This window comes from Staurois parvus, unplaced genomic scaffold (genome assembly GCF_062004578.1).
Source record: "Staurois parvus isolate SC_StPar_1 unplaced genomic scaffold, SC_StPar_1.0 ptg000232l, whole genome shotgun sequence".
Classification (NCBI taxonomy): Eukaryota; Metazoa; Chordata; class Amphibia; order Anura; family Ranidae; genus Staurois; species Staurois parvus.
Genome location: NW_028318028.1, coordinates 8,462,435 through 8,487,282, shown reverse-complemented (window position 1 = coordinate 8,487,282; position 24,848 = coordinate 8,462,435). Strand labels below are relative to the sequence as shown.

The following is a 24,848-nucleotide window of genomic DNA, read 5'->3' as shown; positions in this document are numbered from 1 at the left end:
TCCCAGCTCATCTCTGTTAATAACTCACATATGCACTTATATTATGTTGAAACTCTGGTACCTTCATAGCATTTGATGGTAGCAGCTAAAATTCATGTTAAAAAATGCAACAAAGTTCCATCAAAACCTCAAAAACACCTCTCTCTTCTCCAAATGTTTAACAAAAAATGTCTAATAGAATAACAAATAAGTTTTATTATTGTGTTTGCATATGTATATTTATAAAACATTCTTTTTGGGATCACAAATAGGAGATTTAACTAAGGTGAATCAGTTCACTCTGCTGATCTGGACAGCTCAACGAAAATGATGTTAGCAAAGGGCCAGCAAAATCCATGACAATGACACAAGGATAATGTGCAACTCAGGGAGTCCAGAGCCATTTGGTGATACTGGAAAAATAAAATAATGAAATATTAAATATTGTATTTTTTATATTAATTTATAAATAACAACATCAACAACACTTCAAATTCTTATTTATTTTAGATTATAATGCCGTATATTATAGTCATATTATGATCTTCTTGTATTGCAGAGGAAGCAACATATCTTTTGCTAGCAGCACTAGTTGAAGTTAATTTGCATGAAAATGCAATGTCCGCTTACTCAGCAGACCCCTCCACCCCTACTTTAAAGCAAGGCTCTTCTTGTATACAATGATTTTGTCATTGGAACTTCTGAGGCCCTAGGAAAGCAAACTATCCCAAATGTTGCAGGAATGTGTGCTTGTACTGTGTAGGAGAGAATTCTCATGGGATGTGTGATCCTCAGCTTTCCCAGGATTCTGCAAGAACGCCCAGTGGCTTTACGTTCACCTAGGTGAAAATGCTGTAGGTCAGGGTGTATAGTATTTTTTACTTTTTTCTTCCAAATTTTAATTTCTTTTCTCTTTAATCTAATAATTTAATTGTGAGGTTAGGGGCTACCTTATAGGTGAACCTTATATTTTCATGCAAGGTCCCCTTACCATCCTCCCACCTGTTCTCAATCCCCCCTTTCCATTCCTTCTTTCCTTCCTTCAATAATGTCAATCCTTTTCCTTATTTTTACTTATCCTTCCCTCTCCTTCAGCTTCCTTTTCAATCATTGTTCTTTATTTAAATCATAAATATATATAGGAAAACTTACCCTTGGTAGGAGTTGGACTTGTAACAGATGTGCTGCTGGACGCATTGGTTGATTTTGCAGTACTACTGGTTTGAGTTATGGCATTCATAGTAGGACTAAATTTGGCTGTAGTTGTTGTAGTAACCACAGAAGACTTCAAATTACTAAGAGTGGAAGAAAATGCTGGTTTACTTGTGGATATTGCATTAACCCCAGAAGTAACGGAAGACACTGCTTTAGTGCCTGATGAGACATGACTAGTAGACATTGGATTGGTAGTTGGTTTAATGCTTGAGAGCAAATAGCTGGTAGATATTGGTTTATTGGTTGACAGCAAAGTGTGTGTCATGGTGCTAGATAGGGGTATTGATTTACTGGAAGACAAAGGATGACTAGTAGATACTGGTTTTGGTGTTGACCTTAAAGTGTTTGCCATAGTACTAGATAGAAATGCTGGTTTACTAGAATTCCATGGAAGAGTGGTAGACATTGGTTTAGTAGGTGCACTGGATTCAAGTGGAAATCTAGTTGATACTGGTTTTAAAGTTGATGATGACACTGGCACACTGACTGGTGTTGAGTGAGCGCTGGTTTTGGTCAAGGAAGATGTCTGTGTGTTGGTTCCAGCAACTGTTGGACTATTCAACTTAGTAGTTGAATACCCAGTTGTGCTTGTGGTTGGTGGTGCTGTGGTACTGCTTATCTCATTACTGATTTGAATGCCCAATTTTTGTAGCATATTAAGTAGCTCTTGGAGAGTCTCAAGCCAAGAGGGTGGGATTGATGGCTGACTTTCTACTGGAAAAGCTAGAAAAGATTAAAAAGTAAAGAGTATAGTTACATTTACATCAATAAAATGTTGTGTAAAACTTTCTTATTGTGAATGTTATTGCTGGAAAAGTAAAGTTTAATGATTCGTGGGTACTTGTAAAAACAATATACATACATGGTACATTTTAATATATTTTTTTTTACATTCTGTTTGAATATATTTATTTATTACATGTACTTACATAGCGCCGTTAATTTACGCAGCTCTTTACATATATACAGTATATTGTACATTCACATCAGTTCCTTCTCTCAAGGATCTTACAATCTAAGGTCCCTAACTCACATTCATACATACCAGGGCCAATTTAGACAGGGGTCAATTAACCTACCAGCATGTCTTTGGAATGTGAGGGGAAACCGGAGTACCCAGAGGAATGCCACATAGGCACAGGGAGCACATTCATGTGAAACCAAACTTTGCAGTCCACAGCAACTAGGTCCTAGATTTTACCTCCAGTAATCCCATCCTAAATTGCAAGGCCCAAAACACAAAAATTACCTAAAAATGTACCTTGGAATCCAGTTTGGCCACTTCACCTAGGCAAAGGTGATGCAGTGATGCAGAAGGCAATTGTTTGGCTACAATACTGGACTGCTGCAGACTGTAAGGTTTACTTTATAGCAGAACTTAATTCTCTCAATCTACATTGAGTAGTTTATTCCTTATTCTGCTGGAATTAGTAAATAGACAGGAAAGTATTTCATATTTACTTGTTTCAGACATTTTTTTTAACATGTATTCAGTTACTTCCTGGTTTCCAGGCCTAGGAAAATGATGCCATACATCCCAGGAGTCTTTAGTAGGGGAAGAGGGCTTTTCACCCTCCTGCATGCATGCCTGAGCTAAGGGCAGATGGATTCCAATAAAATAAATGCTACATGACATTCCCTTAAGATGGTCACAGCCATAAATGCTAGGTGATGTTTTTCAAAGTATTTTCTCAGCAAAATAAAGTAATGGAAACATGGATATGGGCGAGTTTATAAGAAAAAGAGTAATGTCTAACACAGGAGTCTCCAAACTTTGTAAACAAAGTGCCAGTTTACTGTCCTTCAGACTTTGGGGGGCCAGACTGTGGCCAGTGGGGGTAGAAATTGTTCTGGTGTCATTGGGAGTAAGCAATGCCACATCTTTGATAGTAGGGGGAGGAATAGTGACCCATTTTTAGTGCCAGTGGTAAGAACTATGCCCCATTGTTGGTGTCAGCGGGAGGAATAGTGTCTCGTATCAGTGGGAGGAAAAGTGCTCCAAGGGCCAGCTAAAGGCAAGCAAAGGGCCGCATCCGGCCTATGGGCCGCAGTTTGGAGATCACTGGTCTAACACATAATACCATATAAGATAGACTTTGACTTTACATTTCATTAATCTTCAAAAAGGATAAAGTCTAATTGGTTCATATGTTTTTTGCTGTATGTTATGTGTAATGTTAAAGTTGGGAACTCCAAAATGCTAAAAAAATACATCACTACTCATTTCCAGAGCTATGGACACTCTTTCTGACACATGGACAGGTCAAAACAAACACTAAAGAAGCTTTCTAATTGTTTGAATTCCTTCCTATTGTCTGATTGGGTATATAAAGTGAACCTAGAGATGAGTGATTTTTTTTTTTACAAATTACCTTTTAATTTTCTAAGTGCTGTTAATCTACACATTATCAACTTACTCACAGTTGTACAAACCGTGGCACTACGATATTTAAAAAATGTAACAATTCCTTTACTGCAATGTATGCAAGCATTATCATTTAGGTTGGGTACACACGGACCAAAATTTGTCTGATTCAGTAGGAACTGACTTGATTCTGATCTGTATGTAGCCCTCTCTGTTCAACAGAACCTCGGTAGACCAGCTTCTGACGAACAGTCCTGCTGGAAATTGATAAGGTGCTGCAGCCCTCGGCTGCAGTGCTGATCAGTGTATTCTAATAGTAAGGAGGGGCCCCCACTGTCAGAATACAATAGCACAGTGGGGGAGATCCATTTATCCATATCACTTGTATTTATGCAGGAATTTGTGAGTTGAACATAAAACTCACAGTGAGTATCCAGATTTATACTGGACTTCAATGATATACTTTCATACATGGAAAGAAATTACATTTTTTAAAAATCAATCATTAAAATAAATGAATTAATGCATTAAGAAAATGCAAGATATGCATTACCTGAAATAAATTTCAAACTTTAATGAAAATGCTATCAAATTACACAATGATTACCAAGTTACAATTTGCTTGGCTATCCCTGGCTTTAATATTTTAGAAGTCATTAAACCAGACATACAAATTAGAGAGTCACAGTAAAGTTAGTATATATAAACTGCATACTTTTCACAGAAAGTTCTTCAGAAAGTTTTAAAACCACTGAATCAGCATGACAGACAGGTTACGAAGATTTGTAGATAAAGTCAGCAATGATGACATTCATGTTTTCTCAGTATAGGCATGCTTTAAATTAGGTTCATGAATGCCCCTCTTAAATTAATTGTAATGATAATATTGCACACCTTACCTGTTATCAGTAAGCTGAGCCCTAGGATGATAAGTTTGCATGTGGTAGTACCAGCCATATCATTAAGGATACTATATGTAATCCAGTCTGCAAAATGTATTTTGTTGGAGCTGCAGAAAGGTTTATATCTCACATATTTATATATTAGTAGTGGGTGTTGGGGTGTAACCATTGCCACCATGATAGATGTCATACAGCTTCTTCAATGTTTTTATTCTAGAGGAAGGATAATAGGAGATAGAAATGACTGTATAAAAGCACTAAATATAGGTGTGATTTATACGGGATGGGTTTTCTGGCTCAACCAGCTTAGGGATCTCAAAGAAATCCTAAATAGTGATGATGTAAGTTGATAAGTCTGCACGAAACCTAGAGAGTCACAATTTAAGAGTAATCTTTCAGTGGGAAAAAACACTGTTTGGTTTGAAATTTGTTTCCAGAACTAGACTATTTGAAATTTTAGAATAACCATCGCCAGTGTCATTTAATGTTAAAATAATTCTTACCTACAGTAACTTTCAAAAACATACAGTACTAGCTGCCTGGCTTTTTTCGTTGATCCTTTGACTTCAATACTTTCAATGGTCTAGATCAGGAAAGTCAAAATAAAATCACCAACTACGAATACCTAATATCGGCTTATCAGTGTTTTTTAGGTGCTTACATCTATTTACAGAAATTCCCCCAAACTGTTTTTATATAAAATGTCACTGTATTTATTTATACACTTTATGAAAACATATACAAGGCTGCTATACTAAAGGTGTTAAGCATTAAAACTTTGTCATAAACAATCCCTCTCCTTGTGGAGACTATCAAATGGGCGTTTGCCCCTCCTGATCCATACATAGCATTTACCAATAGACCAAAAGATCTGGTCAAGCTAAACCCCCCCCCCCCCCATTTATAATCTCCCATCAGGAAAAACAGCTGCACATAAGCAGTTAAAGGGACAAAAATTTAGCAGTGTACACACTGCTATGTGTTCCATCCAGGAGAGATCCTGACTGCAGTTGGAGGACCAGAGGCCCCCTGTGCAAAGTCCACCATTAGGTAACTGGCACACAATGGTAAGAGGTCATAATCCAGATGATTTTGACAGCCACATCTTAAAGTTAAGGGGCTGGAATGAAAAAAGCCAACACATTTACAATTATTATTCTTGTTTTCTAATACATTATTATCTCTAATAGTGGTATAGCAGGGTATCATATTGAAATTCATATGAACAATGGAACAAACATTCCCCTCCCTTAGACACAAAATAATGGAAAGTCCAACAATATTATATCAGGTATAATTGCTCATGGAGAGTTTTTAGTTACCAGGTATTAGATAATATTGCTTTATTTCATCTCTATTATCAGTTATATTATAAAAAGGATTTATAGTTCAAAACATCATTTAGACCAGATGGCTGCATTGCTTTCAATAAAAAAATTCATTGGGTCCCACTACAGAGAATCTATCCAGATCTCTTGAATCCTCATAACTATGGTTTGGTGCTATGAAACTAATGCAGGATGAATTAAAGTTGTGGTTTAGTACTACATATCTACTAATTGGGATGTTTAACTTCCCATTCTCTATGGTATATACAGGGATATGGTCATGGCAGCTGCCTCGTGGTCTTCCCAACGTACAAAGCACCACACATACACTGCATATAGTGAAACCCCCCCATTGTTAGGCATATAACATGATGTTATGGTTTTATTATTTGGCCATTGGATAGTATTATGTTTTCAGCATCATTTATCCAAGGATACCAGCTACAAGTCCCACAGGAGAAAATTCCTTTTTGATTACATGCCCCTTTCTGATCCTTTACTGTGCACTAATTTGTCTTTAATCAACATTACACATCTAAGCACTATCTCCAGTTTATCATGTATGTGTTTACTAACTATTTCATCGCCAGTAGGCAAATACCAATATACTGTATGTTAAACATTTAGGGAATTTGTTTTTATTGTCAATAATAATGTGTAATGAGTTTAGCTGTATGTTTCTGTTGGAATACTAGTCTGTCCCTTGTATTTTCCTGAGTTCTCTGATATGCTTTCTTTAGAACTTTTTTTTACTGTATCCTCCCTGGAGGAGTTTCTCCTCCAGAGCTTTAGCCTGTGCTTGAAAATCTTCTTCTTTGGAACAGTTCATCTTTAGCCTAAGATGTTGGCCAAGTAGTAGATTCCAGGAAAAGGCCTATGGAAATAATTCTGCCTTTGTATACTGTAACTTTTTACTTTCAAGATATACAAAAATGGCACTTGACATAACCCATTGCAAATTTCTAGATAAAATATTTTTTTCCTATTGTGTTCATGAATGTCTTTAGTTTTTGGACAAAACCTGTTCATATCATCAAAACATCATCAATGTACCTGTGTCACATATGAATATGTTACAGGTACATTGACAAGGCTTCATTAAAAAAAAAAAAGCATGCAGACCTATTCCCCCAGATACAGGCTAAAGTAGGACGGGGCACAACATATCCTCATCGCCAAGCTCTACACCTGGAGATAATGGAAGTCCTAAAAAACAAACACATTACAAATAGTTCTAAGTTCACAAGTCATATGGAATATTGGAATAAGGGATTTCCATATCTATAGTAACTAGTAATACTCCAAGGAGAATGGTCAAACCTTCAATTGTGTTTTAACAAATGTATACACCTTTAGTGTAAGATGGCAGGCTAGTTACATGGAACCTCAGGTAATCGCCCAGCACACAGCTAGCATTTGCCATTTGATTTCTGATACCCGAGACAATTTGTCTTCCAGGGGGTGTGGTCAAACTTTTATGTACTTTTGGGAGAGTGTAGAATGTTGGTATTCTATGATATTTAACTATAAGGAAATCAGTACTTTTCTTAATCAGATATCACCAAAATGGTTCACATCCAATTTCTATAAACTCAACCTGAAATTGTTTTATGCCTGTGGCTTGGTGGAGATTGTGCTGATGTCACCAAAGCCTGTCTGGAGTAAGCAGCAGCGGCATTTATGACTTTCATGCTTGTTTGACTCTGAAGTTTGTAAGTGGATTTTTATTTATTTTTAATAAATCATTTATATGTTTTCACACAATCTGGAGTATTATCCCTTTTGATGAGTACACAGCAGATCACAACAAGTGAGGCAGAGGAGGAGAGATACTGAAGCCTGTGACACTTTTTTTCATCTAGAATGTAACAAGCAAGATATGTTCAGCATCATGCTCTGTTAGACCACTTATAATTTGTGGTCTAACTATTCGGTAAGGAGCAGTGTGTTTTCTGTGGTAGTGGGCATGAGAGTCTTTATTTCACCACATGTGTGGAGGATTATTGTGGACATGGCTGTTCATCATAATTGCCTAGATTGCCTGGATGCTAGGATCTTATGACAAAATTTTGCACACTGCCCCCTATGCACAGATATCAGTTCACTTGGGCAAATCCCATTCACTTTCCTGTGCCCACACATGCTGCATTATCCAAATGTATGACTGCACATGGTCAGAAAAATATGATTTCAATAGTATATGTTGTAATATTGTTCCTTTTTGTTTTTTGGAACAGTAACAAACATCAAGAAACATTGGAAGTCACTCAGGGACAGGTTCAAGAAGGATCTGGCGGCATTAGCTACCCAACCAAGTGGTTGTGCTGCAGAAACAGTGAAAACGCACCAACTGTTTAATGAGCTTCAGTTCTTGAGGGCTGTAATGAACAGGAGACCGTATGTATTTCCCTATTGAATCTGCCTTGATACAGTGAGTAAAATAATTATTTTATCCCCTGCAGATTTTGTAAGTTTGCCCACTTACAAAGAAATGAAAGGTCTATAATTTTTATCATAGGTGTATTTAAAATAATAGAGACAGAATATCAACCAAAAATTCAGAAAAAAACCACATGGTACATATGGTATAAATTGAGTTGCAGTTCAGTGAGTAAAATACCTTACCCCTACCTTACAAAATCTAAAGGGGATCAAAAACTTATTTTCCCCACTGTGTACTGTACATGTGATGCTGCCAACTGATTATTGTAATAGAACTTTCCATGATTTTCTTTTCCTTCACACAGAACTTCAGGAAATATTTCTGACAGTAGTGACAGTCAAGTTGTCTCCACTCTAGACATAAAGAACTGGGAAACTACAGATATGAGGGATTTCCTGTGCATTCCTCCTAATACAAAACTTACATAAAAAGAAAACGTTGTGGACTCAACTGAAATAGGGAATTTGTGAATACTCAAGAAAAATAATACAAACAAAGGAGAAGGTGATCGGTGACACACAAAAACTTCTTTATTACAGACAAAATTAAAAATATAAAAGAAACACAAAACATCATACTACAGTCCCAAGTAGATAAATCCCTGTCAGGGGAAAATCCATTGGTAGAAAGATAATTGTATGGATGACTCATAGAAAAGACTCATTTGTAAGCTATAATATGTTTCATGCAGGAAAGAGTGCAAAGGCATAATAACGAAAATGCGCCTATACTCAGAATTGATCAGCCATAAGCGCCAGGATAAACCCAGCACCAGACCAATCATACTAGTGAGACTGGTGTAAATGTTAGTGTAATACAGGGAGGGATGCAGGAAAGGTAACCAAACCCCCCTCATACACTAGACACCAAGGCATAAAGATCACAACAGGAACTGATCGTAAACGTATGACCACATGTAGTCCAGAGGAGGATGTAAATAATGGTATATAAAAGGCTTGTGACCCTCTCAGATGCCAAGGTTTTGCTACCTTTCCTGCATCCCTCCCTGTATTACACTAACATTTACACCAGTCTCACTGTATGATTGGTCTGGTGCTGAGTTTATCCTGACGCTTATGGCTGATCAATTCTGAGTATAGGAGCTTTTTTTGTTATTATGCCTTTGCACTCTTTCCTGCATGAAACGTTATAGCTTACAAATGAGTCTTACCTATGAGACAAGGATATATCTACTGGGACCTGTGGACTGTAGTACGATGTTTTGTGTTTGTTTTATATTTTTAATTTTGTCTGTAATAAAGAAGTTTTCGTGTGCCACTGACCACCTTCTCCTTTGTTTGAATTATTTTTCTGGAGTATTCAGAAAATCCCTATTCTGGTTGAGTCTTTTTCTACAAGTTTCTCATTGGCTTGGTGTCTAGGGGCTCCCGGAATACATATTTTCGTTTGATCGTATTTATATTTTTAGGTACATTGAGGCTTCTTTTTGGAAGTTTGGCATTTCTCCTAATACACCCTCCACCTCCCCTGTTTCAATCATCTCAAGTAGTGATCATACACGGAGCTCTGCTTCTTCCAGGAAGAGAAAAGCTGATAACAAAATTCCTCTGACCCAATTTGTGGTATCTAAGGAAATGAGGCAGCTAATGCAGGAGTCATGTGATGATCAAATAGGTGGATTTTTTACCTCTGGCACACGACATGGGGCAGATTCCAGCACATCACTTATCAGCCCTGAAATATGATTTCCTTGGGGTCATACAGCGCTACATGCACATGTCATCTGCTCCACCCCTACCAGAATCTGTGAAATGCTCCAATTTTCCAAATAAGATATACATATGCAACATAGTGCCCCTTTATATTCAACACTTGCAACATGTCAAAGCCACACATCAGAGTATAATTCAAAGCCAGCAGATATCACAACAGGTCTGGAGCAGGTGACAACATCCAAGGCCATTATACTCATGCTACTCATACAAGCCACTCCTCATCTGAGCCAGTGTATAGGAATTTATAAATTAAAAACACTAGCAATTTAAAAAAAAACAGCCATAACATTATGACGACCCACCCAATATTGAGTAGGTAGAAACTGAACCAGACCTTGGAAGGTGTATCCGGGATATTTGCAACAAACTTTCCAAAGCAGTTTACTGCAAACTCCAGCTTGCCTTCCTCTCTGGTAACTTCTCTGGTGGTCTTCCCTGATACACTCAGACATAGCCATCCAACCACATGATGTCAATCCATAAATTGATCACTGTCACAATGTGCCTAATTTTTTTTTCCCATACCTTTTTTGTCGGGCAACATTTTCCCCTACTGCCATTGGTGCCAGTGGAGCCATTGGAACAAGATGTCAGCGGTCATAATGCTGTGCCTTATCAGTGTATAGGTGAAAGTTTATGGAAAGGTTACATGTAAAAGTATATAAAACTATGTTTACTATAATACTGACATAGACTACAGTATTTAAAGGGATAGTTCATCTTTACCAAAAAGCTAACTATGCAGGTAAGGGACATCTGTAGATAAAAACAAACAGTGGAGCTCTGACTAAAGCTGAATAATGCCTTGGCTATAGATGTAGCCCATTTACATATTTCTGACTGGAAAACTCCCAGGGCTTTGTTAGTTAAGGCCTAGTCAATACTGCTCACCTGCCATCACAGGAGTGAGTTCTCAGATGCTGAGCTCAGAGCTACTACATCAGGGGAGAGAAAGTGCATGTAAGGGGCTTTGATTCATAGAAAAAACTCACTCCTGTAATGGTGGAGCTGAGCAGTAATGACTAGGCCTTAGCAATTTTCTGGGTGTACTTGGCAATGTCATGGAAGTATTCCAGTCAAGGTTCATGACGTACATAAATGACCTACACCTATAACAAGCCAGAGACACAAAATTTGTTATTATCAACAGACACCCCTTATCTATATAGGCAGGTTTCCGGTAAAGGTGAACTATGTATGAAACCCAAAACCAAGCAATAGTTGCTACAGTGCAGCTTACAATTAGATGTGTTTTTTTTAAGCCGCCTTTTCTTTATTTTTAACTAGAGATGTTCTTTTTCAAAAGAACAGGCTATCTTCACAACAATCAGAATTTATTTGTTTACCTAAATCCTCTCCCACTATTAAAAAAGTTTGTTGTGGCTGCATAGTGTTAGCTGTATCTTGGCTTCATATTGTATCTCTCTGCTAGTGCATCTCCTCCTCCGAGCTTATGTTACTGTGTAATGGTGCCCCTGTGCTCTTTCCAGCATACTGCAGGCACTCTATACGGGATATATCTTACCACCCGTACCATGCTGTCGTCCAATGCTGCCTCTGTTCTTCTTCCAGAATGGAGGCAATCTCCAGTGGATGCACTCTATGCAGGGTGTGTGTTAACACCACCAAATGCTGCTGTCCAATTGTGCCCCAAACTCCTTTATCCTGGCACATAGAGTAGGTGTTTATTCTGGACAAAATACCAAGGAAAAACAGAGGTGATAAAATAATGAAACCACCACATTTTATAAGCAGCATTATATTACCTTTTTGGTTTCATATCTCTACACTTTAGTTTATGTCATAATTTTCTACCTGTGATGCAGTGCTGGAAAAGAATCGACCTTTCAAAGCCCCATCACATAGAATTGCCCAGTCAGGAACTCAAGCTGACGATTCCTCCCTCTTAGCACTGACCATTTATGCCTCAGATCTGGTCACGTGAACGGCAATTGTGGGGGCTTCCAACGTATTTTTAAGGTTTTTTTTAATGGAACATGTTGCTTTCGTGGTGATGTCTGCCAAAAAAGGTTATGGCACTGAGCCACTTTCAAGTAAGGCCCAATTTGTTTTGGTTTTGGATAAATTGAAGAGGGATTAGAACACTTCTATTGCTCTTTGGCCCCATTAGGAAGATTCAACCTCTCTTTGTCCTGTTTACCATAATCCTTAAAAGTGAAAGTAAATTAAAACCAAAACTTGGTTTGTCCCCAGAACAGTAGAGATGGGATATCTTCCAATGGGGACTTTTGTTCTGTTTACAATCAGGGATTGCCAGACTTTACAGAGATTATTTCTCACCTTCTGTTATGGCAGTGGGACAAAAAGTGAAGGTATATACAGTATATCTCCCATATGGGACACATATGGCAAAAAAAAAATTGATTAGGGGTTCTAACATTTTATCCAAAAAGAAAAGAAAACGATTGCCTATAGTTCTACTTTTAGTAAAAACCTATAGGTATTATATACCTTATTATCATAGGTATATATACTTATTATCATATGCTGGTATGCACATTGAAGGGCTTCCCCATTGTGGTGCCCAGTGGGTCTTCCTGTTGACTTGCATTTGACTACTAAATCCTATAACATGGGTGCTCAACCTGTGGCCCTCCAGCTGTTGCACTACTACTAGTCCCATGAGGCATTGTAAGCCGCTGACAGTGCATGACTCCCAAAGGCAGAGGCATGATGGGACTTTTAGTTCCGCAATAGCTGGAGGGTCACAGGTTGAGCACCCATGTGTAATGAGTGGAGGTCAACAGGAGGAATTAGTAGACAATCCAGGGGGTCACAGAAGACCGAAAATCCTAGAAGTGTCAGTCTCCAAAGGGAAAAATTGTAAGCTGTATTTGCATGTATTGTTATTCAGACTCCATATCTTAGCATTTTTTTGGGAATACCAGAAGGTGAATGCTAAACTCTACAACTTTCACCTTTTTGGAGTGCTCTGTTGGAACAACACACACTACAGGATAGAGGAACCTGATAATCCTGGGGTAAAAGAGGTGTGAAATGTATATGTTGATGTAATTATGCATTCGGAGCATATGGGTCTAAATAAAAAAAAACGTCTTCTGTGTTTTGTAACAACAAAAATGTTTGTAATATTTTGCACTATTTGAACATGAGTATTTTTGGATAAATTATACTTTGTCTAGTAGCACTATGTAAAGTAGTACTATGTCTAAAGCATATGAAACATTGTTCCTGCAAAGTTTTCTTTTTTGCTGTGACTGAAATAAATATGAAAATGTGGTAGTAATGGTTTTCTGTTTTTTTTTTTTAATTACTTTCTATTGGTAATAACTATTTCCATATGAAGAAGATATGTAAAGCGAAACTTTACCCTCTCACATGGAGACATGGATGAGGGAGTCTGATTTGAATATTAACAATGAACTATATAGCAGCTTAGGGTTTTGGTGCACATATACAGTGTAGTTCTGATTTTCAGTTATATTGGGGTTTATAATCCTGTACAGAGCAAATATTCAAGAGCAAGTATGTACTTGTACTCGATTATATGAAGTATAGGGTTCAGAACTTCAAACAATAGAACAAAAAGGTTGAACAAGGAACAAATGTTCAAAAATGACTTTTATTGCATAATAAACATGCCTACATTTCATCACCACATGACACTTTTTGGGGAAAACTCCCAGCAGAATATTACACATGAAAACAAGACATTGTGAACTCTCCCATACACTCAGTGAAGTGACTATTCTCTGGTGATACCTTTAACAAATCCTCCTACACGAGTTGAACCTATTTATCTGCAATCTTCTCTTCAATACAGCCATTCAAAGTCAAGCATTTATAAATCTTGACTGAGCTTTCAAGAAGCAGGGGGTGGGAAGCTGAAGTTACACACTGCAGAGCTCAGAGGAAAGCTCTGAGAGCTAATTTGAGTAAGGCCAAACCTCCCTTCACACAGCACACAGGAACAGAAGGCTGTCAATCACAGGCTGTGTGCTTGAGCCCTCTCCACTGTCAACTTCTTTCTCTTGCTGTCCGAACATCCTGTTACAAGTGGGTCATGCAGATAGCAGAGGAAACAAGCAGCAGAGAGATAAAAAAACTTTGGTGGTGGTTTCCTAAAACTGGTGTACTCAGCATCTGGTGCAGCTGTGCATGGTAGCCAATTGGCTTCAAACTTCAGCTTAAGTTTTGGTAATAAAACCTGGAAGCTGATTGGTTTCAATGCAGAGTTGAACCAGATTTTGCACTCCCCAGTTTTCATGAATTTCCCCCTTTGTGCTTTTAATTGATACAATTACACAGTATGCTTTGTTCATATTTCATTTAGGAGGTTCACAACCACGTTATACTTGAAGTGTTACTAAACCCAGAACCCTGCATCCACTATATCTGGTCTCCCAGGATCCTACATTCACTCTATCTGGTCTCCCACAGTACACAGAACATGGAAATGCAATTATTTTAGCAATTATAAACTGCTAAATACTTTTTCTCATCAGAAGTTAGAGCAGTCTGGTGGCTTCTATCCCTGTTCAGCCAATGACTAGCTAAAGCTTGTAGGAGGAGTTTTAATTCTGCTCTAGGAGGATGCAAAACCCCTGACCTCTGTCCGACCAGTGCTGATTGCCCCTGTGCTGATCATATGCACTCTCCCAAGAAAAAAGTCCTCTCTAGCAATATACACCAAACTGAGCATGTTCAGAGTGTATCCACATGATATGTCTCTTCAGGAGATAAGAGGGGGACACTGGAAGAAGGGGGATCAGAGAACTCAGGATCAAACAGCCTTTTCATACAATGCAGAGGATTAACCGCTTAGGTTACACAGTGAGTATAACAAGCATGCTTTACTGCATATACAGGCTGATTTTACTGTTGTGGGTTTAGTAACACTTTAAACAACTTGACAAAACTTTAGTAGCTGAGTAGAGACAAGTAATTTTTTTACACTTTTGAACATTGCCATGGGATTTCTCCCTCTGGTGTCATAAAATAATTGGCAAACTCCTCCCTGATATTGGGCGCCTGGTGGGCACTTTGTGCACTATGCCAATCACCACCTTGCAGATCATGCACGAGTCATCAAAATGAATCCCCTCTCTTTGATGGACAAAATTGTGGCGTGCACAGGCACTTTTAACAATAGTGTCAACATTAGTGGGATCTAATTGCATTGCACCTCTAAAGATTCTCCACTTATTTGCTAATATGCCGAAGGTGCAACCATCAAATAGCCTAGCTCAGGGCTTAAAATTTCAAGTCCTGAGCTACTAGCCAGGCCTTAAGAGTTACTCGTCACTAACAAACACACACACAGAGACACCAGTACACACACACAGACATGTACATACACATACACACACACACATGTACACACATGCACAGAGACACATGTACACACACAGACACATGTATACACACACACAGGCACGTACAGACACGCATACACACAGACACATGTACATACATACACAGACACATGTACGTACATACACACTCATGTACATACACACACACACATGTACACACACACACACACACACATGTACATACACACACATATACATACACACAGACACATGTACGTACATACACACAAACACACACACACACACACACACACATGTACATGCACACACACAGACACATGTACACACACACATACATGTACATACACACAGACACATGTACAGATACACACATGTACATACACACAGAGACATGTACATGCATACACAGACACACATGTACACACACGCATGCTGTTAAGTGCTCTCTCCTCTCCCCTGAAGCCACCACTGACTGACATAGAGGATCATGTGACCAGAGTGAGCTGAAATTAGGTAGACACACACACACACACACACACACACACCACACACACACACACACCACATGCACACCCCACACACACATGCACAGCCCTATAAAAACGTTGCAGTACTTCGTTGTTCACTCACAGAGCCGGGTACTGCACTCTAGGGGGAGGCAGAGAGCACAGCACACACTCCTTCCTTTGCTTTCAATGCGCTCAGCTATTGAGCAGTCTGATGGCTCCCAGTGCCAATGACAGATCCTGCCTGAGCTCCGAGCATGCTCAGCAAGACGGCGCTGGGGGACACACTTGCCCCCACCATAATTTCCACTCGCCATTGGCAAACAGGCAAATGGAAATTTCAAGGCCTGGCCTAGCTCGTATTAGCTGATAATTAAATACCCTCTTCTTCAAATCCAGGCCTCTTTTAGGATATGGTTTCATTAGTGAACTAGTCAGTGAAAATGCCTGATCAGCCACTAGCGCATATGGCAGGTGCTGCCCATTCTCTGTTATAGGTCAAAGGGATGGTATGTTGAACCTTACTTCCATTATCCTTCTTTCCATGGTTGAATTGCGAAACACTTGAGAGTCCTCAGAGCTTCCATAAGCACCAACATTTATTGCAACAAAATTGTAGTTGCTATCAGCAATGACCAGAACTATGGAGAAATACTTTTTATAGTTGAAATACTTGAAGCCACTGTTTGGGGGCATTTGAATGCGTATGTGTTTGCCATCTACTGCTCCAATGCAGTGAGGAAAGTTGCTGTTTTTATTGAATTCATTGCTGATTTCCAACCATCTATCCTCTGTTCGTTCTGGCATTTACGATTCCCTTTAGTACGTTCCATATTGCATCACGTCTCATGAACTATGTTGTGGATTGTGGCTTTGCCCAGAAGGTAATGGAAGTGGAGGAAAGAGAAGGATTCTCCAGTTGCCACCAAAAATCTGTTAAAAATACACGTCATTAGTAATTCAATTACTTTATGTTTTTAACATATATACAGTAAGAAATTCAATGTGTGTGTGTGTGTCATCAAAGCTGTAGCAGCTGTATATGGTCAAAAAACTGTGCTTGGCCAAAAATTGCTTAGTACTGCTGATTTTTGGCCAAGCACAGCTGCTAGGAATTCTGGCTTGTCCACTTTTGATACATTAAACAGTATTCTTGTACATGGCAGAAAATACAGCAATATGTACACAACTGTGGCATACATTTGTCAAGTTGTCATAGATTACTTACCGCAGCGTGACTAATAGACGTTCTTCTGGAGACACTGGAAGCCTCAGTTTTGTTCTGCTGCGTATCAACCAGGGTCTAAGAATCTCCAGCAGTGCATCAAAGGATGTGATTCTCATGCAGACATATTCGTAAATCTTCTGAGGGTAAGTGCGTAAATCATTATACAGGGCATGAAAGTGCCCTTTAGAATATCTCTGAGAGACAATTGGATGCACCCAATAGCGCCTGGATGTCCTTCTCCTCTTCCTCTGCTCAGTCAGTTGCTCATACATCAGCATCATCTTCAGGAGACCAAACATGAGATAAAGCATGGTAAAGGAATCCATGCTGCTGCCTTCCTGATGGAGTATGCACAGGAACATTCACCATGACAAGCCACACCTCAAATTGCTTATTTCCTCTTATGTCACTTTTATGTCACTTACTTACAAAAAAAATTAGGCATTTGTGGAGCGTTTTCAACGCTTGCAAAACACTTGTAAAATGCGTCATAACCGTGCATAGGGCATTTGGGAAGCATTTTGAACGCTTGTAAAATGCCAGTCTACCGCCCGTACTAAAGCTCATTAATGCATGTCTAACACCCATACTAAAGCTCATTAACTCCCATATTAGCGCTATAGGAGCTGTTGGAGAGCAATATGTTTCTATATCTGACATTTATGGAGTCTTACTGCATGGTTGCCAAATAATTATTTGGCCCATTGACTGTTATCTTGGAGTGTCAAGAAAAGCAAGTATTTACGACAGGATGTGTAACAAAAGGCTGCATACTATTCCTCCTTCTGGGAGTTCACACATACCCCCTAGCGGTGGGGCATGGAGATAAGAGAACCTCAACCCAGACACCCCGGTTCCATGCATAATAAAAAGACAGATTATATGGCTTCTAGCCAGAAGTGATTGACCAGAGTCCGAGCATGGTGGGCAATATACCAGTGCCCCCCGGTGGAGCGTTGGTGGCAATATAGCAGTGCCCCTGGTGGAGACAATCTAATTCCGGAAGTAATCCTACACTTCCTAATGAAAAGGAGAGCAGCCCCTTGTGAGTTATGGACGCTTGCTCATTGGATGGGTAACTACACCAGGCGGGTCAAGGGTGTGTGTGTGGAAGTGCTTGAGAGGGCCTTTAAATATAGTATTGGCCATGTTTCTGGTCTCTCTTTCTCTCTCTTTTTGCTCTGACGTGGGACCAGCTAAAGATACTCAGCTTTGAGGACAAACTTACGCAACGTATCATCTTTACAATTATTCCTAAATATACTCTGTATTATTGGCTTAGATTTTTATGTTAGTTTTACTTACTTTGTAAATAAATAAGACTTTGCTTCTTTGAGCATTGTGTCTATAATTATCGCTAATATTGCATTGTATTACGTACTTCAATATAGTCAAAGATTATATAATTACTAATTAATTATAGGAACCGACAAATAGTACATAAATTGTATAATAAATAAGGGGATTCTAGAAACAAAAACCCACATTATTTATTTCAGGAGCGTTTGTTAACAGTTAGAAATTTAGTCAAGTGTGAACAAGCCCTTAAGCTTGGAAGGAAGAGAATAGGGGCTAGAGAGCAGTAAGAGTGAAGGGGACGATTTAGGTGATATTTCAAGATAAGCTAGTGATGTAGCTTGGGTCCGAGTTTTGGAAGGCTTTGTATGTTTTTGTTAGTACTTTGAATTTTATGCATTAGGGGAAGTGGAAGCCAGTGGAGGAATTGACTGAGAGGGTCATTGGACACTGAACAGTTGGATAGGTGGATGAGTCTGGCAGCATCCATGACAGACTTAAAGGGGTATGGTCTACAATAAGGAAGGAAATGCAATAGTGAAGGCAACTTAAGGCAAGGTGTGTGTATATGAAAATCTTAAGACTGATTACTATATCTTGTTTTTCGTGTATATCAACTATAAAAAATACACCTTGCCTAAAATTATTATGCAAAGGACTGACGGGAAAACTGACACAACAGCTTGTCTTAAGCGTCAGTAAATACATTAGTCATTATTCACAGCTCACTCACATTTCACTTCACTATTTCTGGGTGTTCCTTATACAGACAATAGGAGATAAACGTCACCTTCTGCATTTCACAACCTTTGACAGAGTGAAAAAAGAACTTGATATTTGTATCACATTTAAAAGATAACTATTGGCTCATAGGTAAATTTAATTTTTAATAATCAAGAGCCAGTGAAGGGTCAAACATAAGTTCAGTTAGGAAGAGCTTGCAGTGCAATATGGGTGACTGTACATACTTAAAGCAAACCTTCACCCTTTTCACTCACTTTCCATAATATAATCCTTGCTTCTTTTTTTATTAAGCTGACCCCATTTCCAGATTTCTCACCTAGGTGAGAATGACATAGCCCCCAAATTGCCCACCTGGACATGCACCTCAGGAGGCTTTAGGTCAATTATCCAAAAATGTGCATGCACTGCACCCAGTCATCAGAAAAACTGTCTTTTCTTGGTTCTTGCAGTTGACCCCATGATATAACACAATGGTACACAAACATTATCAAGGGCTGGCTGCAAGAACCAGGAACAAACAGCTGGCTCCAAATTATGTAAAAAGAGAAGATGGCAGGGGGCTTGGCGACCATGTGTGAAGATGGCTGCTTGACTCAGAAGCTCAACTCCTCACCTCAGTTCTTCTCATAAACTGGTCTTCCGAACAGTGGCAACCTGCTGGTCCAGCTGAGCATTCTTTTCCAAGCCTAGGGAGATAACCTGCAAAAGAATAGAGCAGCCTGAGCCATAGAAGCTATCCGCTTTTTTTGGTTTTGGACCTTCTCAAGAACTTTGAGGCCCTTGCCTATGTCAAATAGGTTATATCTTTATTTTATAATATCTTAATATCTAACAAGATCAACTATGCTTCCACAAATCTCCACCCTTCCTACAGTGGGAAGCAGATCTCTCTGCTGCCTTTACTACTTGCTACTACACAATGGAGCAGACCCTTTATAATGTCTATAAATCTTTTAGTTGCATTGAGCACTGAGAACTGGCGCAAAAGATCATTTTACAGTGGTACTTAACTCCATTGTTCCAAGCTTGCCAAATTTTGTTCTATGCAGTCTTCTTTATGCTGGAGAGGGTGTGGTTTCACAGCCCCATTAATGCATATATTATGGCATTGTAAACACCTTAATAGTTTTCAGAGGAAAATCTTTTAAACTATATTAGAGTTTACTGAATATGCTAAAATAACAATTACCAGGCACTGGAAATAGTTGGTGCCTAATCCTTCAGAAATGATTGAACTGGTTAAAACCAACTTTGTTTATTTAAAAAATTGTTAGCTATTAGATGGGACAAATACTTAATATTTGAAAAGCTTGGAAAACCTGGATTAATTGGACAGATAAGGTTTAATGCCTGATATCCTATCATTTCTATAGTCTTTTTTTAATGCTTCTATGTAATCCTTAGTACTGCAACATTTGGTTCTGCACAAATTTGTACAAATTCCTTTTCTCATGTTATTGCTTAGCTTTGTTTCACCTAGTAGGCATTGTTTGTATTTGCCATGCACAAAATCGACTAATAAAAAAAAAGAGTGAGAAAGAGAAGAAAAGATGGCAGTGCAGCACAAGGTAAGCAGCAGCAGAACGGTGGATTACCACAGAACAACAGCGTGTGAGCATGTTCACTGCAGATAAATCAGCAAAAAAGGTAAAAAGACATTGAAAAAATAATTAAAGATGGGGTGAAGTCTTCTTTAACCACTTGTCTATCAGCACTGTCTAGATAGATCAGAATTTTACTATAGCCACTGGAAGTGTTTAAATTTGCTCAGTCGTCAATGGGCTTTCAGGTGGAAGTGATTTGTGTGGCTGAAAAGCTGTAGCCTGCCAAAAGTACTGACCCGCACCCCCATACTTGAATGTCCCCTTCATGTTTCCCAGGCTCTGCAGGCCCACCTACAGAGCCGGGACGGACATGGTGGGTGTCAGCAGGTGGAGTGATACCAGTGAACTTCTGTGTGCTGATTTTCCTCTGTTATATGAACAGAGAAACAATTTGGCCAGGACAGAAACTAATGGAGTAAGATCTGTGCTCCATTAGCTTCAGTGGAAGGTAGGGGAGATATTAGGGGTCTAATAGATCCCAGAGGTCTCAGTAAAGAGAACCTGTCATTGCAGTATGTTATCACATAGAAGGTTATTGTACCCTATGTGATAGCAATAAATGTAATTGTGAAAAAAAGTAACATAAAAAATCCCCTGCCCCATATTTACACACATAAGAAAATAAAAGCATGTTGTGGGTGTACCTATGTATGAAAAAAAGGATTGGGCTACACATGTTACTATTCCCATTCATGGTTAACTCTAAGCCAATACTTTGCAAATGCTTTTAAAGCAATGCCTATGAACAATTTTTGATACCAAAGTTTGTCATGGGCTCTTTCAGTTTTAAGGCTTAAAATGTTTGGTATCTATGCTAAAAAAAATGGGCAAGCAAAAAGATTTGAACAACTTTGAGAAGAGCCAAATTGTAGTGGCTACACTCATGAAGACCCATGTCATAGTTTAAAAGCGCCTACAATGCGCACTTGACCATCAGAATTGAGCCATGGAGCAAAGAAAGAAGGTGAACAAAAATAAGAGCTGCACTTATCCAATCTTAATCCCTTGTTTACATATATAAATCCAGATTAAAAATATAAAGTGCTTTACAATCCCATCAAAAGTGCGCAGTACTGAAAAGTGCAAAAAAAAGCCTATGCTATAAGTTCTTTTAAAGAAAGTGCATCATTCTATGGGCTAGTGCCCCACACCCTTCTGTGACTGAACTCACCAAATAGTGTTGACCACCTGCGTTTACACTGATGTAGGTCAAATGCTCTGGATCACAGTCGCGCTGTGTGTGGCAGTATTTCAGGATCAATATACACCGAATATCTCATTCTTAAACAGAAAGAATCCTCAAAGCGGTATATTGTCTATTTAAAGGTAGCGATGAGAGACAGCAGCGCCGCTCTAAGTATAGACGGTTAAAATCAGGCAGATTTAATGGTAAAATTGCACTCACTTAGGTAGGTAACAGGTAGACATGTCAAGTAATGGAAGTCCAGTGGGAGCATCAAGTCCTTTGGCCATGCTCTGGGTGTTTTCCCGCCGCTCCGGTGGTGTCAAGAGCTTGGGGAGTAGCAGAGAGGCGCAGGGAGGCTCACAGGGATGATGTCACCACATGGACTGGGTTTCCTAGATGGCACGCATACGGAGTATGCTCACTCCTTCATCAGGCCGAATAAGCGGCCTGATGAATGAGTGAGCATCATTGAATATGCCTTCTAAGCCCATTAGACGTCTATACCAGTAACCTGATCAAGATTTTGCTTAAATTTCAATCTCAGCTAGCTTCCCTGTACTCACTTGATTGTGCGTGGACGTTTCGAAGACAGAGGCCTTTTTTTTGCATATTAAACTTCCAGAGCTCTCACAGGCCCATCGCTCCAAGTTGGATTCTCCTATTACTGAGACTGAAGTGGCTTCGGCCATAAAAGGTTTGAAAGTTAACAAACGTCCGGATGGTTAGCCCACACTGTACTATAAATCATTCTCTGGGATCTTGACTCCTCTTCTCGCTACCACATTTAACACGCTACTTGATGGACGTTCTTTCTGTTCGGAATTCTTATCAACCGTTATCTGTATGCTCCCTAAACCACACTCTGATGATTCTCTTTGGTCTGACTATCGCCCTATCTCACTCCTGAATCTTGACATTAAGCTATTAGCTAAAATACTGGCGACTAGACTAAATACTATGATTAGGAAGTTTTTCCATTGCAATAAAGTGGGGTTCATACCAGTGCTGCAGGCCAGAGACAATATCCGTAGGGCTGTGTTGATTGCACTTGCGGCCAGAACTTGACGTATTCCCTCTTGCTTCCTATCACTTGATAAAAGGCTTTCAATACCGTGTCGTGGTCCTATCTGCAATTTACCTTACAAAAATGGGGCTTTGGTCCCCACTTCCTTCACTGGATTTCGGCCTTATACGCTTCTCCAAGAGCGTATGTCAAGTATGCTGGATATAAATCGGACCCTCTATGCATCGGCAGAGGTACACGTCATGGTTGTCCCTTGTCTCCTATACTATTCGCTCTTCTTATCAAACCTTTAGCCCAGCAGATCCGCTCGGATTCCAAAATTAGAGGAATCGATCTTGGAGGGCATCGTCAAAAATTGTGTCTTTGCGCAGATGACATTCTGTTGTTCTTATCCACTCTGCAAATTTCGGCGCCAAACTTACTAACCATGCTCTCTTAATTTGCTTCTCTTTGGGGTCTCTCTGTAAACGCTCAGAAGTCGACCGCCTTTAACATATCACTATCGGAGGAAGAGCTACAGCTCACCCAAGTGGCTTTACCCTTTTCATGGGCCCAACATAATCTTCTTTATTTGGGTATCAAGTTAACAGCTTCTCATTCTGACCTTTTTTGCTGCTAATTATCCCCCAATGCTCACATCTGTATCTTCTTTAATGACTCGCTGGTCCTCGCTTCCAATTTCTTGGATAGGTAGGAATAACGTTCTTAAAATGGTGATCTTGCTCAAATTACTATATCTTTTTAGACTCTTGCCGATTTCTGTCCCAGCCTACTTACTTCGCATTTTGCAGAGGCGAGCCTTATCTTATGTTTGGGTTACAAAAAAAACACGGATACCTGCTCCACGTTGTTTCTTCCCAAACCCTGTGGCGGGCTGGGTTTACCCCGCTTCTCCTCCTGCTACTATGCGGCACAATTAGCTCAAGTGCCTAAGTATCACGCTGTTGGTCAAACCCCTTTATGGGTTTCCATAGAGTCAGTGGATTGTGACCCCCTGACGGTAGCTAACCTGTTATGGCTTCGTCCAGCATTCTCTGTCTACCTGGGGTAGATTCACGGCTACATACGGATTACAATCTGATCATAATCCATTGCTCTCCTTTTTCAATACCCTGCCTTTCTTCCAGCCTGGGAAAGTCCTACCTCGTTTCATGTTTGGAATGCCACGGGCCTTATACGCCTATATAATCTAGTCAATGCATCCACTTTTCTGTCCTTTCCCACTCTCTGCGACTCCTTTGGCCTTCTGCGTTCTGAGATTTTTCACTACTTACAGATAAAAAACTTTTACTCCTTTTAAACCACAACTCACGAAGGGCTGACTTATCTTTCCCAATTTGAACGGACATGCCTTAAAGATGCACACGCCAGAGGCCTTGTTTCCTCCCTTTATAAACAGATTCTTTTTAAACCTAATTGTGACACACCATCTTATGTTACAAAATGGGAAAGGGATTTGGGCCGCCTGTTGGACCCAGATGACTGGAGGGAGATCTGGCAGGTCACCAAATCCTCCTCCTCCAATGTATTGGCTTTGGAAGCTAAGTATAAGGTTCTGACCGGGTGGTATCTTGTACCCAATAGAATTGCTAAATTTGCTCCGAACAGTTTGGCACTCTGTTTTCGTGGCTGTCCCCACTTGGGCACATTTTGGCACAGTTGGTGGGAATGTCCAGTGGCTTGTTTGTTTTGGGCAGAGATTTTTACCCTTGCCTCTATCCTGTTTGAGACAAACCTGACCCGGCCAGTGCCCTCCTTAAATTCAAACCTGCTGCTTTGACTCGCAGACAATTTAAACTTCTTCTTCAGCTTTTGATAGCCGCTAAACAGACTATAGCTCGGGCAAGGCGTCCCCCCTCTTTAACCTTGGCTGAGACTAAACACAGAATGTCCCAGACCATTGTGCACACCAAATTGGAAGCACTGGAAAAGGATCTGTTTGAAAAGTTTGAATTGACCTGGAAGCCTTGGATT

At 39.5% G+C, this 24,848-nt stretch overlaps 1 protein-coding gene and 1 pseudogene across 1 annotated transcript; both read right to left on the bottom strand.

Annotated features, from left to right (window-relative positions):
• Window positions 1-170: 170 nt before the first annotated feature.
• LOC149460347 (uncharacterized) lies at window positions 171-4,588 on the bottom strand. Its single transcript, XM_089679859.1, has 3 exons — window positions 4,459-4,588; window positions 1,132-1,917; window positions 171-392 (listed from the first exon to the last, which is right to left on the bottom strand). Exons 1-3 carry the CDS (start codon window positions 4,514-4,516, stop codon window positions 313-315), a joined length of 924 nt encoding a protein of 307 aa, XP_089535985.1. The 5' UTR covers window positions 4,517-4,588; the 3' UTR covers window positions 171-312.
• A 2,342-nt stretch (window positions 4,589-6,930) lies between these two features.
• Window positions 6,931-24,848, bottom strand: part of LOC149460346 (uncharacterized) — a 105,883-nt pseudogene continuing 87,965 nt past the window's right edge.

Excerpts from the sequence above, each read along its gene's own strand:
- LOC149460347 (XM_089679859.1), bottom strand. The coding sequence starts at position 4,516 with ATGGCTGGTACTACCACATGCAAACTTATCATCCTAGGGCTCAGCTTA. Across the intron at positions 1,918-4,458 it reads GCTCAGCTTACTGATAACAG|CTTTTCCAGTAGAAAGTCAG; the intron begins GTAAGGTGTGCA and ends AATCTTTTCTAG. Across the intron at positions 393-1,131 it reads AAGTCCAACTCCTACCAAGG|TATCACCAAATGGCTCTGGA; the intron begins GTAAGTTTTCCT and ends TTATTTTTCCAG.